General features: G+C 42.6%; 1 protein-coding gene across 2 annotated transcripts in view; it reads left to right on the top strand.

Moving 5' to 3' along the window:
* Window positions 1-14,961: 14,961 nt before the first annotated feature.
* Window positions 14,962-16,636, top strand: part of PLBD1 (phospholipase B domain containing 1) — an 86,745-nt gene continuing 85,070 nt past the window's right edge. For both annotated transcript variants that reach the window (XM_052639894.1, XM_052639895.1), the window contains exon 1: window positions 14,962-15,278. In XM_052639894.1, the coding sequence (XP_052495854.1) occupies window positions 15,173-15,278 (106 nt within the window). In that variant the 5' untranslated portion in view covers window positions 14,962-15,172. The remainder of the gene's footprint in view (window positions 15,279-16,636) is intronic.

Here is a 16,636-nt window from a genome sequence, read left to right on the forward strand (position 1 = left end):
AAATAGATGCTTTTCTGGAACTCTCTTGTCTAACTCAATGAAACTATGTGCTCTGTAGGGCCACCCATGATGAACAGATCATGCTGGAGACTTCTGACAAAATGTGGTCCACTGGAAAAGGGAATGCCAAACCACTTCAGTGTTCTTGCCTTCAGAACCCCATGAACAGTATGAAAAGGCAGAAAGATAGGACACTGACAGATGAACTCCCCAGGTCAGTAGGTGCCCACTCTACTACTGGAGATCAGTGGAGAAATAGCTCCAGAAAGAATGAAGAGACAAAGCCAAAACAAAAACAACACCCAGTTGAGGATGTGACTGGTGATGGGAGTAAAGTTCGATGCTATAAAGAACAATATTGCATCAGTTCAGTTCAGTTCAGTTGCTCAGTCGTGTCCGACTATTTGCGACCGCATGAATTGCAGCACGCCAGGCCTCCCTGTCCATCACCAGCTCCCGGAGTTCGCTGACTCACGCCCTTCGAGTCAGTAATGCCATCCAGCCATCTCATCCTCTGTCGTCCCCTTCTCCTCCTGCCCCCAATCCCTCCCAGCATCAGAGTCTTTTCCAATGAGTCAACTCTTTGCATGAGGTGGCCAAAGTACTGGAGTTTCAGCTTTAGCATCATTCCTTCCAAAGAAATCCCATGGCTGATTTCCTTCAGAATGGACTGGTTGGATCTCCTTGCAGTCCAAGGGACTCTCAAGAGTCTTCTCCAACACCACAGGTCAAAAGCATCAATTCTTAGGCACTCAGCTTTCTTCACAGTCCAACTCTCACATCCATACATGACTACTGGAAAAACCATAGCCTTGACTAGATGGACCTTTGTTGGCAAAGTAATGTCTCTGCTTTTCAATATACTATCTAGGTTGGTCATAACATTCCTTCCAAGGAGTAAGCGTCTTTTAATTTCATGGCTGCAATCACCATCTGCAGTGATTTTGGAGGTCGCCAAAAATAAAGTCTGACACTTTCCACTGTTTCCCCATCTATTTCCCATGAAGTGATGGGACCGGATGCCATGATCTTAGTTTTCTGAATGGTGAGCTTTAAGCCAACTTTTTCACTCTCCTCTTTCACTTTCATCAAGAGGCTTTTTAGTTCCTCTTCACTGTCTGCCAGAAGGATGGTGTCATCTGCATATCTGAGGTTATTGATATTTCTCCCAACAATCTTGATTCCAGCTTGTGCTTCTTCCAGTCCAGTGTTTCTCATGATGTACTCTGCATAGAAGTTAAATAATCAGGGTGACAATATACAGCCTTGACGTACTCCTTCTCCTATTTGGAACCAGGCTGTTGTTCCATGTCCAGTTCTAACTGTTGCTTCCTGACGTGCATACAGGTTTCTCAAGAGGCAGGTAAGGTGGTCTGATATTTCCATCTCTTGCAGAATTTTCCACAGTTTATTGTGATCCACACAGTCAAATGCTTTGGCATAGTCAATAAAGCAGAAATAGATGTTTTCCTGGAACTCTCTTGCTTTATCGATGATCCAGTGGGTGTTGGCTATTTGATCTCTGGTTCCTCTGCCTTTTCTAAACCCCGCTTGAACATCAGGAATTTCACAGTTCACGTATTGCTGAAGCCTGGGTTGGAGAATTTTGAGCATTACTAGCGTGTTAGATGAGTGCAATTGTGAAGTAGTTTGAGCATTATTTGACATTGCTTTTCTTTGGGACTGGAATGAAAACTGACATTTTCCAATCCTGTGGCCACTGCTGAGGTTTCCAAATTTGTTGGCATATTGTGTGCAGTACTTTCACAGCATTGTCTTTCAGGATTTGAAATAGCTCAACTGGAATTCCGTCACCTCCACTAGCTTTGTTCGTAGTGATGCTTTCTAAGGCCCACTTGACTTCACATTCCAGGATGTCTGGCTCTAGGTGAGTGATCACACCATCATGCTTATCTGGGTCGTGAAGATCTTTTTTGTACAGTTCTTCTATGTATTCTTGCCATCTCTTCTTAATATCTTCTGCTTCTGTTAGGTCCCTACCATTTCTGTCCTTTATTGAGCCCATCTTTGCATGAAATGTTCCCTTGGTATCGCTAATTTTCTTTAAGAGATCTCTAGTCTTTCCCATTCTGTTGTTTTCTTCTATTTCTTTGCATTGATGGCTGAGGAGGCTTTCTTATCTCTTCTTGCTATTCTTTGGAACTCTGCATTCAGATGCTTCTATCTTTCCTTTTCTCCTTCGCTTTTTGGGTCTCTTCTTTTCACAGCTATTTGTAAGGCCTCCTCAGACAGCCATTTTGCTTTTTTGCATTTCTTTTCCATGGGGATGGTCTGGATCCCTGTCTCCTGTACAATGTCACGAACCTCATTTCATAGTTCATCAGGCACTCTATCTATCACATCTAGGCCCTTGAATCTATTTCTCACTTCTACTGTATAATCATAAGGGATTTGATTTAGGTCATACCTGAATGGTCTAGTGGTTTCCCTACTTTCTTCAATTTAAGTTTGAATTTGGCAATAAGGAGTTCATGATCTGAGCCACAGTCAGCTCCTGGTCTTGTTTTTGTTGACTGTATAGAGCTTCTCCATCTTTGGCTGCAAAGAATATAATCAATCTGATTTCAGTGTTGACCATCTGGTGATGTCCACGTGTAGAGTTTTCTCTTGTGTTGTTGGAAGAGGGTGTTTGCTATGACCAGTGCATTTTCTTGGGAAAACTCTATTAGTCTTTGCCCTGCTTCATTCCGTATTCCAAGGGCAAATTTGCCTGTTACTCCAGGTGTTTCTTGACTTCCTACTTTTGCATTCCAGTCCCCTATAATGAAAAGGACATCTTTTTTGGGTGTTAGTTCTAAAAGGTCTTGTAAGTCTTCATAGAACCATTCAACTTCAGCTTCTTCAGCGTTACTGGTTGGGGCATAGACTTGGATTAATGTGATATTGAATGGTTTGCCTTGGAAACGAACAGAGATCATTCTGTCGTTTTTGAGACTGCATCCAAGTACTGCATTTTGGACTCTTTTGTTGACCATGATGGCTACTCCATTTCTTCTGAGGGATTTCTGCCTGCAGTAGTAGATATAATGGTCATCTGAGTTAAATTCACCCATTCCAGTCCATTTTAGTTTGCTGATTCCTAGAATGTTGACGTTCACTCTTGCAATCTCCTGTTTGCCACTTCCAATTTGCCTTGATTCATGGACCTGACATTCCAGGTTCCTATGCAATATTGCTCTTTACAGCATCGGACATTGCTTCTGTCACCAGTCACATCCACAACAATATTGCATAGGAACCTGGAATGTTAGGTCCATGAATCAAGGCAAATTGGAAGTAGTCAGACAGGAGATGGCAAGAGTGAACATCAACATTTTAGGAATCAGTGAACTAAAATGGACTGGAATGGGTGAATTTAACCCATTATATCTTCTAGTGTGTGCAAGAATCCCTTAGAAGAAATGGAGTAACCATCATAGTCAACAAAAGAATCTGAAATGCAGTGCTTGGATACAGTCTCAGAAACAACAGAATGATCTCTGTTCATTTCCAAGGCAAACCATTGAATATAACAGTAATCCAAGTCTATGTCCCAACCAGTAATGCTGAAGAAGCTGAATTGAACAGTTCTATGAGGACATACAAGACCTTCTAGAACTAACACCCAAAAAAGATATCTTTTTCATTATAGGGGACTGGAATGCAAAAGTAGGAAGTCAAGAGATACCTGGAGCAACAGGCAAATTTGGCCTTGGAGTACAAAACAAAGCAGGCTAAATCGAGTTTTGCTAAGAGAAAACATTGTTCATAGCAAACACCCTGTTTCAACAACACAAGAGAAGACTCTACACGTGGACATCACCAGATGGTCAATACTGAAATCAGATTGATTATCTTCTTTGCAGCCAAAAGATGGAGAAGCTCTTTACAGTCAGGAAATACAAGACCGGGTGTTGACTGTGGCTCAGATCAGGAACTCCTTATTGCCAAATTCAAACTTAACTTGAAGAAAGTAGGGAAAACCACTAGACCATTCAGGTATGACCTAAATTAAATCCCTTATGATTATACAGTGGAAATGACAAATAGATTCAAGGGATTAGATCTGACAGAGTGCCTGAAGAACTGTGGATGGAGGTTTGTAACATTGTACAGGAGGCAGGGATCAAGACCATCCCCAAGAAAAAGAAATTCTAAAAGGCAAAATGGTTGTCTGAGGAAGCCTTACAGAAAGCTGAGAAAAGAAGACAAGCTAAAGGCAAAGGAGTAAAGGAAAAATACACCCATTTGAATGCAAAGTTCCAAAAAATAGCAAGGAGAGATAAGAAAGCCTTCCTCAGTGATCAATGCAAAGAAATACAGGAAAACAATAGAATGGGAAAGACTAGAGATCTCTTCAAAAAAAATTAGAGATACCAAGGGAACATTTCATGCAAAGATGGACTCAATAAAGGACAGAAATTGTATGGACCTAACAGAAGCAGAAGATATTAAGAAGAGGTGGCAAGAATACACAGAAGAACTATACAAAAAAGATCTTTTTGACCCAGATAAGCATGATGGTGTGATCACTCACCTCGAGCCAGACATCCTGGAATGTGAAGTCAAGTGGGCCTTAGGAAGCATCACTAGGAACAAAGCTAGTGGAGGTGATGGAATTCCAGTTGAGCTATTTCAAATCCTGGAAGATGAGGCTGTGAAAGTGCTGAACTCAATATGTCAGTAAATTTGGAAAACTCCGCAGGGGAAAACTCCAGCCACAGGCCTGGAAAAGGTCAGTTTTCATTCCAATCCCAAAGAAAAGCAATGCCAAATAATGCTCAAACTACCACACAATTGCACTCATCTCACATGCTAGTAAAGTAATGCTCAAAATTCTCCAAGCTAGACTTCAGCAATACGTGAACTGTGAAATCCCAGGTGTTCAAGCTGGATTTAGAAAAGGCAGAGGAATCAGCAGTCAAATTGCAGACATCCACTGGATCTTCAAAAAAGCACGAGAGTTCCAGAAAAACTTCTGCTTTATTGACTACTGGAAAGCCTTTGACTGTGTGGACCACAATAAACCATGGAAAATACTTCAAGATATGGGAATGCCAGACCACCTGACCTGCCTCCTGAGAAATCTGTATGCAAGTCAAAAAGCAACAGTTAGAAGTGGACCTGGAACAACAGACTGGCTCCTAATAGGAAAAGGAGTATGTCAAGACTGTATATTGTCACCCTGCTTATTTAACTTATATGCAGAGTATATCAGGCAAAATGCCAGGCTGGATGAAGCACAAGCTGGAATCAAGGTTGCGGGGAGAAATATCAATAATCTCAGATATGCAGATGACACCACCCTTATGGCAGAAAGAGAAGAGCTAAAGGACCTCGTGATGAAAGTGAAAGAGGAGAGTGAAAAATTTGGCTTAAAACTCAACATTCAGAAAACTAAGATCATGGCATCTAGTCCCACCACTTCATGGCAAATAGATGGGGAAATAATGGAAACAGCAGCAGACTTCATAATTGGGGGCTCCAAAATCACTGGAGATGTTGAGCTCAGCCATGAAATTAAAAGACGCTTGCTCTTTCGAAGAAAAGGTATGACCAACCTAGATAGCATATTAAAAAGCAGAGACATTACTTTGCCAACAAAAGTCCGTTTAGTCAAACCTATGTATTTTCCAGTAGTCATGTATGGGTGTGAGAGTTGGACTATAAAGAAAGCTGAGCACCAAAGAATTGATGCTTTTGAACTGTGGTGTTGGAGAAGACTCTTGAGAGTCCCTTGGACTGCAAGATCAAACCAGTCAATCCTAAAGGAAATCAGTCCTGAATATTTTTGGAAGGATTGATGCTGCAGCTGAAACTCCAGTACTTTGGCCACCTGATGTGAAGAACTGACTCATTGGAAAAAACCCTGGGATGATGCTGGGATACATTGAAGGTGGGAGAAGGGGACAACAGAGGATGAGATGGTTGGATGGCATCAAATCACCGACTCAATGGACATGAGTTTGAGTAAGCTCCGGGAGCTGGTGATGGACAGGGAAGCCTGGCATGCTGCAGTCCATGGGGTCACAAAAAGTCAGACAGAATCGACGACTGAACTGAATATAAGAATATGCATGCAGTAAGACAAATTTTGTTATAATACAATTGGTGATTGATTCCCTTCCTCCTCCCAGTCGCCATTTTCATTTCAGTGGCTCAGACAGTAAAGAACCGGCCTGCCAATTCAGGAAACACGGGTTTGATCCCTGCATCGGAAAGATCCCCTGGAGCTGGGCATGGCAACCCACTCCAGTATTCTTGCCTAGAGAATCCCCATGGGCAGAGGAACTTGGCAGGCTTTGGTCTGTAGGGTCAGAGAAGAATTGGACACGACATAGAGGCCAAACAATAACAACAACCTTGCAAAAGTGTGTCCGTGATGTTAAACTATTTAATTTGGGAGGGCTTCCCTGGTGGCTCAGATGGTAAAACATCTGCCTGCAATTTGGGAGATCCAGGTTTGATCCTTCAGTCAGGAAGACACCCCTCCTCCTCCCCCAGAGAAGGGAATGGAAACCCACTCCAGTATTCTTGCCTGGAGAACCCCATGGACAGAGCAGCCTGGCAGACTACAGTCCATACGGTTACAAAGATCAGACACAACTGAGTGACTAACACTTTCACTTTCATTCATAGCATTATCATAGTGTTTTTCCATATATATGCACTTTATCTCTAACAGTGTCAGTGCAGTTTGGCCCCCTTGCAGTTTTTACTTGTGGAATCCATGTTTCTTCTCTCTACTCCATGGCCCATGTGTCGTCCGGCATCAGAACAATGCTCTAATGGCTCCAAATCTCAAAAGCTCGCTGAAATCTGTTCCTTCTGCCTGAAGCCCCTTTCTCTTCAAGCTTTGAAACCAAGTTAACAAGGCAGGCAAATGATGAAAGAGGCACCAAGCTTTTCTCTCCACCCACTCTTCTTTCTCCCCACCTATTCTTCTTTCCCCCAGGTGCTCAACACAAACCTATTTCTCCAGTTTCCTTCCTCAGTACAACTCAGTTCAAGTAGATGGATACATGTGGACACATGCATTCATCAGACATGTTCAAATATGAATCCTAGTTTTGCTTAGCCAAGACCCCACACCACTGTGTAGTGAGTAAGACTGATCATTCCCTAGAAGAACAATAAGAGGATGGGCTTCATAACTGCTAACCAATTGCCCCTGACCAATTTGTTTTTCATAGCCATTTAAAAAAAACACACACACACAAACACATTTTTGAAGAGGAGTTGCCAGGATGTAGAAAAATCATTGCTCAATTTATTTGGCAATGAAAATAGCCATTATGGGTTTGTTTTTTTTTTTAATGCAACTTGACTTCTGTTAGGTAATTCTTGTTGACACAGTGTTTCAATCAGATTGCTTGGTAGGGAGAGATGAGCAGAAAAGCACTTATAAACTATCAACCACAGCAGGGACTCAATCCACATTGCACAGTGGAAAATGCAACTTGAGAAATCCACCTTGTGTCAGTGGGCAAGAAAGGGAAGAGGAAAAAAACACAGTCTTGCTAATCAAAGCACAGAAGGGCAAGCTGCCACCTTCCTAGCCGAATTCACTGGCAAGTACAGAACCCACTCAATTCCTGAATGTGGGGTCCTGAAGTTACTAAACCGTGTAAAAGATTCTTTAAATTTTTACATTATAACTTCCCCATTTTTCTTAATTTTGATTTGTCATCCAGTCTGTTGAACTGTATCAAAGTAATTCTTTCAAAAATTATTTTATGATTCATGCAAGTTCTATTTTCTGAGTCCTTGAACACTGGTTACCTTAACACATGAACTAAAATTAACTCAATATAAAATTTCACAGCCACAACCTTTTCTCTCAACAAAGGCTGTAGATGATTCTTGAATGGCAAAGTTGATCTGCTTTTTTTTTTGTTTTTTTACTACTTTGTAGGTAACATTTTCCATTTTCCCTTCACTGGAACAATCACAGTTCTTAGTGTTTTTTTTTTTTTTTCCCTCTCTTCTAATATACCATTCAGAACCTGTTTTCTTAATAGTTGATAGGCAGTTACCCCTAGGGAGAGACTTACCTTTATTAAGTGAAGACTCAATAAAGTTTTAACCTCCAAGACCAGGGCCCATAGATTGATGAGTTCAGGCTTGAGAGCATCTGTGTTTAAGAGAAGTCATCTGCTGATTGCTAAAAGAGCACAGGGAGGAGATGCCCGGACTTAGGTATTATTGGCACCATGGAAAGGGAGACTCTGGAGATGTAAACCAATTAGAAAGTCAATGGACAAATACTCATTAAAAACTCCCCCTTAGAAAAGAAGTTTGCTGAGAGGATTATTGTGGGAGTTCTTTGGTCATGTTTATTTTATTTGTGTCCATATATGCATTTGGGCTTCCCTGGTGCCTCAAAGAGCCACCTGCCAATGCAAGAGACATGGGTTCGATCTCTGAGCTGGGAGGATCCCCTGGAGATGGAAATGGCATCGCACTCCAGTATTCTTGCCTGGAGAATCCCACTGACAGAGGAGCCTGGAGGGCTACAGTCCATTGGGTTGCAAAAAGAGTCAGACAAGACTTAGACCAAACTACATGCATTTATTTTTACCAAACCATTTGAAAGTAAGTTGCAAACATCATGACACTTGACCACAGCCTGTATTGGCTAAAAACTAGGACCTCCTTTTGCATACACAGAATGCAATTTTCATGCCCAATAACTGTTTAAATGTACAATGCCATCTAATATATAGTTCTTATTTATTTAAATTTTTCCAAATATTCTCCCCTACAATGTCTTTTGTAGACATCTCCCCCATCATACACATATACCCACTCAAGATCCAATTAAAGCTTGCACATTATTAATATTTTGGGTCATCACGTCTCCTTAACTGCCTTTAACCTGCAAGAGTACTTCTTCATACTTTTTCTAGGGCAGTGGATTTTTGAGGGGTGGGGAAGGAGATATCTATTACGTAACTGACATTTTAGAAAATAATATAGACCTGTTGTCTTGCAGAATGTCCCACAATGTGGATTTGGCAGATTCAGGAATGGCTGTATGATTTGTGATGCATGATGCAAGAAAATGCACAAGATGAAAATACAAGACTGTCTGTTCAGAAATTAGTAAGAATTTCAGGACAAGTAACAGCAGGACATTAAACCAAGCGTGGGTCCCTTCTAAGGATGATGATGATGATGATGATGTGTGCGTATTCTTTTTTTTTTGCAGGAAAGATTGCTGAAACTTTTATTTTTTATTTTGCTTAGAGTAAGTTAGATATTGTAAGATTATAAACTGGTAACTTACTATAGTGTTCATTTATAATTTATATTTAGAACACATCTTGCTATTAAAAAAAATTTTTTTTACTATTATAAACTGTTTAGGTTTAAATTATTTTTCTATAACCTGAAAGAAGATCTGGGACATTTAATGCAGAAATATGTTGCATCTGTAGTCCAGATGCAATAAAAGTCACAAAATAGAAAACCTACTGTTGTAACCCTATTTAACTGTCCAGTTCAGTGGCACTAAGTACATCCACATTGTTGTGCATCTCTCACCATCGAGGATGGGGGCTATTTCACCACACAGGTCATGTGCCCATGGAGCTGGCCCCAGCCAGATATGATCCCCATGATTTTATTTAGGCAAAAAATATTGCCGAGACTACAATGTAAGTGATGTTGGGCACCTCCCATCATATCATATCAGGGAAAGCACTCAGCTCAGGAAAGCTTTCCTGATAGTGTTTTGATCAGTGCTTCTGTTTGATTTTATTTGATCTTAATTTTCAGTAAGAATATCATTCTTAGGTTGGACTGTAGACTCTTTTTTGTCTCTCACCCTTACCTTCCTTTTCATTTCTGTCTTTCGCCTCTATTTTTTGGAAGGCCTCATCAATTTTTCCATCAAATTCCTGACTCCATTTTCAACAGTGTCAGTTTCTGCTCTTCATTCATAGCTTCCAATGGAAAGTCAATAATACAATGAAATTTTTAGTTTTCTACAAACCCTCTCCTATTCTATCCATTTCCCATTTCATCTCATGTCTTTTCCTCTCAGCCTGTTTTTCTTTATAAATTTTCTTCTCTTGATAGAGACAGCCCATCTTCTTATATCTTATATGCTAATATTATTTTCCTAAAATTTCTTTGGGTTCCTAAAACTGATGGTTTTTAGAAATTTGAGCTTTCAGGATGATGTTCCTTTTCCCTCATATGGCACTATTTCTAAAAGACTCCATGTTGTGCTGGTTCTTGTTTCTGATTACTCATCTTTACATTGAAAGTTCTAGCAGACAATGTATTTCTCAACAGAAAGAGTATTCAAATTTCTCTTGGCAATGCTCCCTAGTATTCCTTTCTCAGACTGCAGTTTTTTGGAAGATTGATATGCATAGTTGAGAACACAATTCTCTGTATTCAGGGAATGTTCATCTAGTTTACTCAGCTAGACTGAAATAGGATCTTTTCCTAGTAACATTTTCTTGGGTTTTGACCCTGGGTTTCATTTACATGTTAATTTCTATCCACTTTCCAAGAATTCATTGCCTAAGACTTGTATTCTTGTTGTCTCCATTTAAAAATATCAATAGCAACTAGGCCAACCAAATCTTGATCAAATACTTTTCATTTATTCACTGTTACACATGGTTTAGGCTTAAATCATTTTTTATAATCTGAAAGAGGATCTGGGACATTTAATACAGAAATATTTTGCATCTGTAGTCAAGATTAAACAGAACTAAAAAAGGGTTGCATTTTGTTAATTGTTTTTACTTGGCATTGGTATTTCTGTCTGTAGAAAGAAGAGAAAATACTAAGATAATTAAGAGTGGGGGAAGGAAAGTAAATAGAGAAATTGGTGGCATCTACTCTAGTACGTCGGACACCTGATGTGAAGAACTGACTCACTAGAAAAGACCGTGATGCTGGGAAAGATTGCAGCCTGGAGGAGAGGGAGACAACAGAGGATGAGATGGTTGGATGACATCACCAACTCAATGAAGATGAGTTTGAGCAAGCTTTGGGAGTTGGTGATGGACAGGGAAGCCTGGCGTGCTGCAGTCCATGGGGTTGCAAAGAGTCAGACATGGCTAAGTGACTGAATTGACTCCAGGAGATAGCCACTGAATTTAGAAAAGAAATAGAAAAAGAAAAATTATGAAAAAAGAACCCTAGGCAAAAAAAAAAAATTACATCTCTTAAACAATGAAGAAACTGTGCTTGGCCTCAAGGGTGTTCAGTCTTTTTTTCAGCCTCTTTGGAATGTAAAGATGGGGACCAAGATGCCTATCACCTGGGTAAAAAGTTTACAGTTATCTGTAGAGAAAGATAATGATACTAAATCTTCTACTCTATCCCATCTACTCTACTCTACTAAGCATCTACTCTAATCAGTATTCAACTTGTATAGCAACTTCTCTTTTAAACTCTGCTTCATCTGCTTCAGTCAACCCATGCCTCATGTCTGACCGAACCCATGCTTCAGTCAACCCACGTCTCACCCTTCTACTGTGGTCCCAAAGCTAAGATGTGCTAGTAGCCTTACAATTGCTGACCAATGGCAGCTCCTCTTTTATGTAACCAATTTACAAAACACCTGCAGTCTGGAAATTACAATGGATGGTAGCTTATATAAAGTGCGAGCAAGTGAGTAGAAGAGAGGATAGGGATAGAGTACAGTTGTTCAGTTGCCGTGTCATGTCTGACTGTTTGCTACCCCGTGGACTGCAGCACACTAGACCCCCCTGTCCTTAAGTATCTCCCAGAGTTTTCTCAAATTCATGTCCATTGAGTCAGTGATGCTCAGTACAGAACTGTGTTATAAGTGAGCAAAACAAGCTCCACGGGCATTAAGCTTGAGCCCAGGAATGTCCATCTTTTCCTTGGCTATACAGCAGTCTGAACTCAATAATCTGATCTCAGAGTAGCAAATGGTAAGTTCAACTACCAAAACAACCTGCACAAAAATGAATGTAGGCAAATAATAAATAAATACAAGAAAAATTAACTACAGAAGTAAATATACAGGAGGAAGTTGAATATTACCCTACACATTTAGTAAAACTTAGTAAATTTTCCAGTAGTAGATTAAATCCAAGAAGCTAAGACTTGTTTCTCAAGGAAGGAGGAGACAAAAGCAATGAAAAATCCAAAGAGTAAAGCTTGTGGCTTTTTGAGGTCTTGTGTAGATACAAACCATAGTGTTCAAAGTCATTCAAATGTCAGATGTGTGCATTTGAGAGAAAAATATTTTGAAATAGTCAACAGTTGATTAAAAGGCACAGATTGAAATAAAGTGGTGTGAAAAATATTCAAGAACAATAAATTGGAATAAGAAGAATACATAAAAGGTATATAGTAGATAATAAATGTTTAAAAGACAAAGTATAAGAATGTATAATAACTCTTATGCAAACAACTACAAAGTTTGAAGAGCTGATAAGAGAAAGACTCAGTGGGTTGATGCAAGGGCCAGCACCACCCTTCCTCTTGGAGATGAGTCGCCTATTTGATGGGTGGGGCGGGATGTGGGAGCATTTGGTAATAGAAACTCCAAATAGGTCTAGAGTTACCAGAGCAGAGGAGGCTGTGTTTAAACTTCTCAGAATGTAGCTCATGAATTTGCAAGGAGTTATGTGCCCTACAATGACATGTGAATTGCAGATAAGCAGTGATAGAGGGCCCTGTTTGGGGAGGCTGACTAACACACCCCAAGTCAGAGGATCTTTGAGTCCCTACTCCACAGGCCCACCCCACCTCCCCCCACCACACCCTTACCACCACCACCCCCCCACACACACATAGAGGAATCAGAGGGGTCTGAGAATGAGCCAGAGGATCCGGTAGAATCCAAGTCTGGATGGAGAGGTTGCCAAGAGTGCCAGAGACAGCCAGGTTCCTTCCCCAAAGATGTACGTTTTCTTTCCATTCTGAGAGGTGACGTCTGAGCCAGAGGCTGCACTTCCCAGTCTCTTTAGCATCCAGGTATGGCAATATGTCTAGTTACTGTTGATGGAATGTGAGTGGAAGTGAATAAGAAGTAAAAGAGCTGTCCCATATTCTTTCCTCTTCTTCTGGTTAGAAGAAAACATTCCAAGTCCCTTGGGTGATGGTTCCTGTATCCAGTTTGGGAACCACAGTGAATTCACCAAGGGCTACCTAGAATATGGGCTTCCCTGGTGGCTCAGATGGTAAAGAACCCACCTGCAATGCAGAAGACCTAGGATATGCTAAATATTCACAGGAAATAATAGTATCAGTGGAACATACCACAATGAACTAAAGGGAACATTTGAGATATAAGTCTTTGAGGAAAACATAGCACCATCTAGGACACTGAGTAAATTACTACTTATAAATTGTTTGATCCTAACTAATTAATAAAAGAAACTGTTAGATATTTCTTTCGGCCTGCAGTCCCAAGATTCTCAGGGCACTATGAACCAAGAAAGATGGGGACATCTGCTTTAGGGAATGGTGGAACCACAAATGAAAGGATACCAGGTTCTTAATTCCCACATGACAGAAAGCCACCAACCAATAAAGAACTCCCACACTAGATTGGTATATGAGTCAGGTACACATTTCAGTTGCATTAACCATCGAACTTTGGGAGTTTATCGTTACCTAACTAATACACAGAGCATGTAGGAATCCAGATGTGAGGCCAAGAGCCACAGATGTCAACAGTGGATTCCTGCCATTACTGTACCACAAGGAGGACCAGAAGAGATGAACTACATCTCCCTGGAGGCCACCAAGCCAAAAAGATGACTCACAGGGTAGATGCGCTCTACCCAGTCAGTACATAAGCCCCCTGAAACAAAGATGAACCCTAAGTAAAGGGGCAAAGAATATGGAGGAGGTGAAGAATGCTTAGAATTTAGCCCAAATGAGATTGAGTAACAAATTTGTCATGCTAAAATTTTTGCCATCGGTGCATAAGTGTTTAAATGCTAAGTTAATTACACCTTTTGGAAAAGAAACAGGCTTACGGTGATGTGTTTAACAATTTGCATAGAGATCTGATGTAATTGTTTTATATCGTTCCTAGCAAGACAAATGTGTTTCGCCCTCTAGGAAAGGTGCCTCTTTCCCTCCCTTCCCATCTCCCCTAAACCTCGGTTAAGCTCAGAAGAAAGATGGAGAAGGCGGTGCCTTGGTCCCCAGGTGGATGCAATCATAGGTAAGCAGGGCTCTGTTACAGCACTGATGGCAACTTCCGGTGCCTGTTTATTTACCGGGCTTTGTCGCTCCTGGCCTGCTGTAGACCGTGGTCTTAGTGGTATTTATACCACCTGTACGGGACACACAAGGTGGGCTCAACAGAGGTCTTATTGGGTGAATAAAATACCTTTTGCCTACTTCACAATGTCACCTACGGCACCGTCTGCCGCCTTCACAATGTCCCCCAAGGCACGGTGTTGCCTACTTCACAATGTCCCCCAAGGCACGGTGTTGCCTACTTCACAATGTCACTTTCACCTGACCCCGCACAGAAATGGGGACTTCACAGGAGTTTTCTGGGATATCACTGGTTTCAGCCCCATCTAATCTGAATCACTCGCCAGTGGTGGTCCCAGCCAATGAAGTTTTGAAAAGCAAACGACCCGAAGTCCTGAGCTGCAGCAAATGGATTTAGGTTAAACAGCGGGGATGGAGAGGGGCACTAAACCCTGAGTTGCAAGCACTTGGGAAGCCCTCTCCGAAAGGGCGAGGAATTGGAGCTGCGTGTAGGCAGGGGTATGCATTTCTACACTGCCCAGGACGCCCCGTCTCCGCTGCTGCAGACCAGTGGCCGGCCCTGGAAGCCAGCGGTGTGGACGTGAACTGATCTGTCCCAGCCCTGGGTCGCCAAACCGCTCGACGGAGTGCGGAGAAAGCAGCACGTACGTCCCAGGAGTGCAGGAGGGGAACCGGCCCGGCCCGGCTCACGGGGCGCTAGAGGGTCAGAAAGGACCCGCCCTTCCCAGACGGGCCCAGCAGGGCGAAGGTTGTCCTCAAGACCACGTGAGGCTTCCTCGCCCCTAAAAAGCCCCAGACAGGCCGGGCTTATGAGAGAGGAAAGTTAAGAAGGACGCCCGGAACTCCGCGTCTGGGCGCCCCGCTGCCGGCCCCAGAGCCTCTCTGCCAGCAGCTGCCTCGTCCTGCCGAGCGGAGCGGAGATCGCGGCCGCCGAGCAATGCCCTGCCACCGCCGGGGTGAGCGCCTCGGGCTGCCCCCGCCGCCGGCCCGGCTACCGCTGCTCCTGCTGCTTCTGGCCGCCGCGGTGCCTCTGAGCCAGGCAGGTGAGCCGCGCGCCCAGAGTGCCGCCCCGGCTGGGGGCGCTGGGAGGGACCCCTGGGAGCCCGCGTGTGCCCCTCTGCGCGCGTGCCGCCCTGTGCGCTCGAGTCCACTCAAGTTGACTTCCCGCGGGTGTCCGTCTGTTTTCTGGATGGAAGCCAAGGAACGCGCTTCTGCCGGAGGGGACGGCCCGGGTTGCTCCAGCCCTGCTGGCGCTCGGGGATGGCCCCGGACGAGGACTTGCGGGTGTGTTTCTCCGAACTTGGAAAGTGCTGGCCGGAATTCTTGGCAGACAAATAGGTTCGCTCCGGCACGGCTCTTGGCTTTGCTGATTCTTGGCTGATCCTAAAAGCGTTAGCCAAAGGACATCTAAATATATTTATTCTCATCATAGAGTGTGATCCAGGTTGCCACTTTTTTTTTTTTTTTTTGACAATGGCTTTGGTTTAAAGTGTTGAGAAGTGCAACCTGGTATTGTTAGCTTGAAATGTGCTAGGCAGTGTACCCAAGGATTTATGTTCTTTCATGTACTGCTCACTGCAGTCCTAAATGGGCTTGCAAGGTGGCATAGTGGTAAAACAGAATCCGCCTGCCAATGCAGAAACCGCAGGAGGCGTGGATTTGATCCCTGGGTGAGGAAGATCCCCTGGAGAAGGAAATCCACTCCAGTTTTCTTGCCTGGGAAATCCCATGGAAAGAGGAGCCTGGCAGGCTACAGTCCATGGGGTGGCAAAGAGTCTGACACGACTTAACCAGTAAACAACAACAATAACACGATCCTAAATAGGTTTATTATCCCTATTCTACAGATGAGAAAGTTTGAGACTGGGCAAGTTCAATGATTTGCATAAAGATACACAGCAAGTGGAGGCAGAGCTGAAATGCAAAACGGCATGTACTTGGCTACTCCCCTCTTAATAAAACAGGTTTTAAACAAGGTTTTATCCCTACAGGTATTGACACTGAACTGTATGTACCCTTTGCTTCAAAAGCAAAAGGAGGGTGTGTGTGTGTGTGTGTGTGTGTGTGTGTGTGTTGAGGTGGGGGGGAGGTCTGGGTTTTGTCTGTTTCACTCCCAAAGAGTAAAACTAAGATTAAGTTAAAAAAAAAAAATCCTGAAAGACTTCAAAAGTAACGCATAAGAGACAATTTATTTAAAACGAGAGAGGATTCATTTTATTTCCTAATCCCCTTTCTGTGCTGACCTTGCGCAAGACTAGGGTGGGGTTCAGCAGGGCTATCCCTTCCTAAAAGCGCCTTATGGGTTCTTGTTCTACTGTCTACCATCAACCAGTGTGTGCAGTTACCAGATTTCAAAGCCTTAGCTTTCGCAATGTGCCCACTTATCACTCTTAAATTTTTC

The sequence above is a fragment of the Budorcas taxicolor genome, chromosome 5 (assembly GCF_023091745.1).
Source record: "Budorcas taxicolor isolate Tak-1 chromosome 5, Takin1.1, whole genome shotgun sequence".
NCBI lineage: Eukaryota > Metazoa > Chordata > Mammalia > Artiodactyla > Bovidae > Budorcas > Budorcas taxicolor.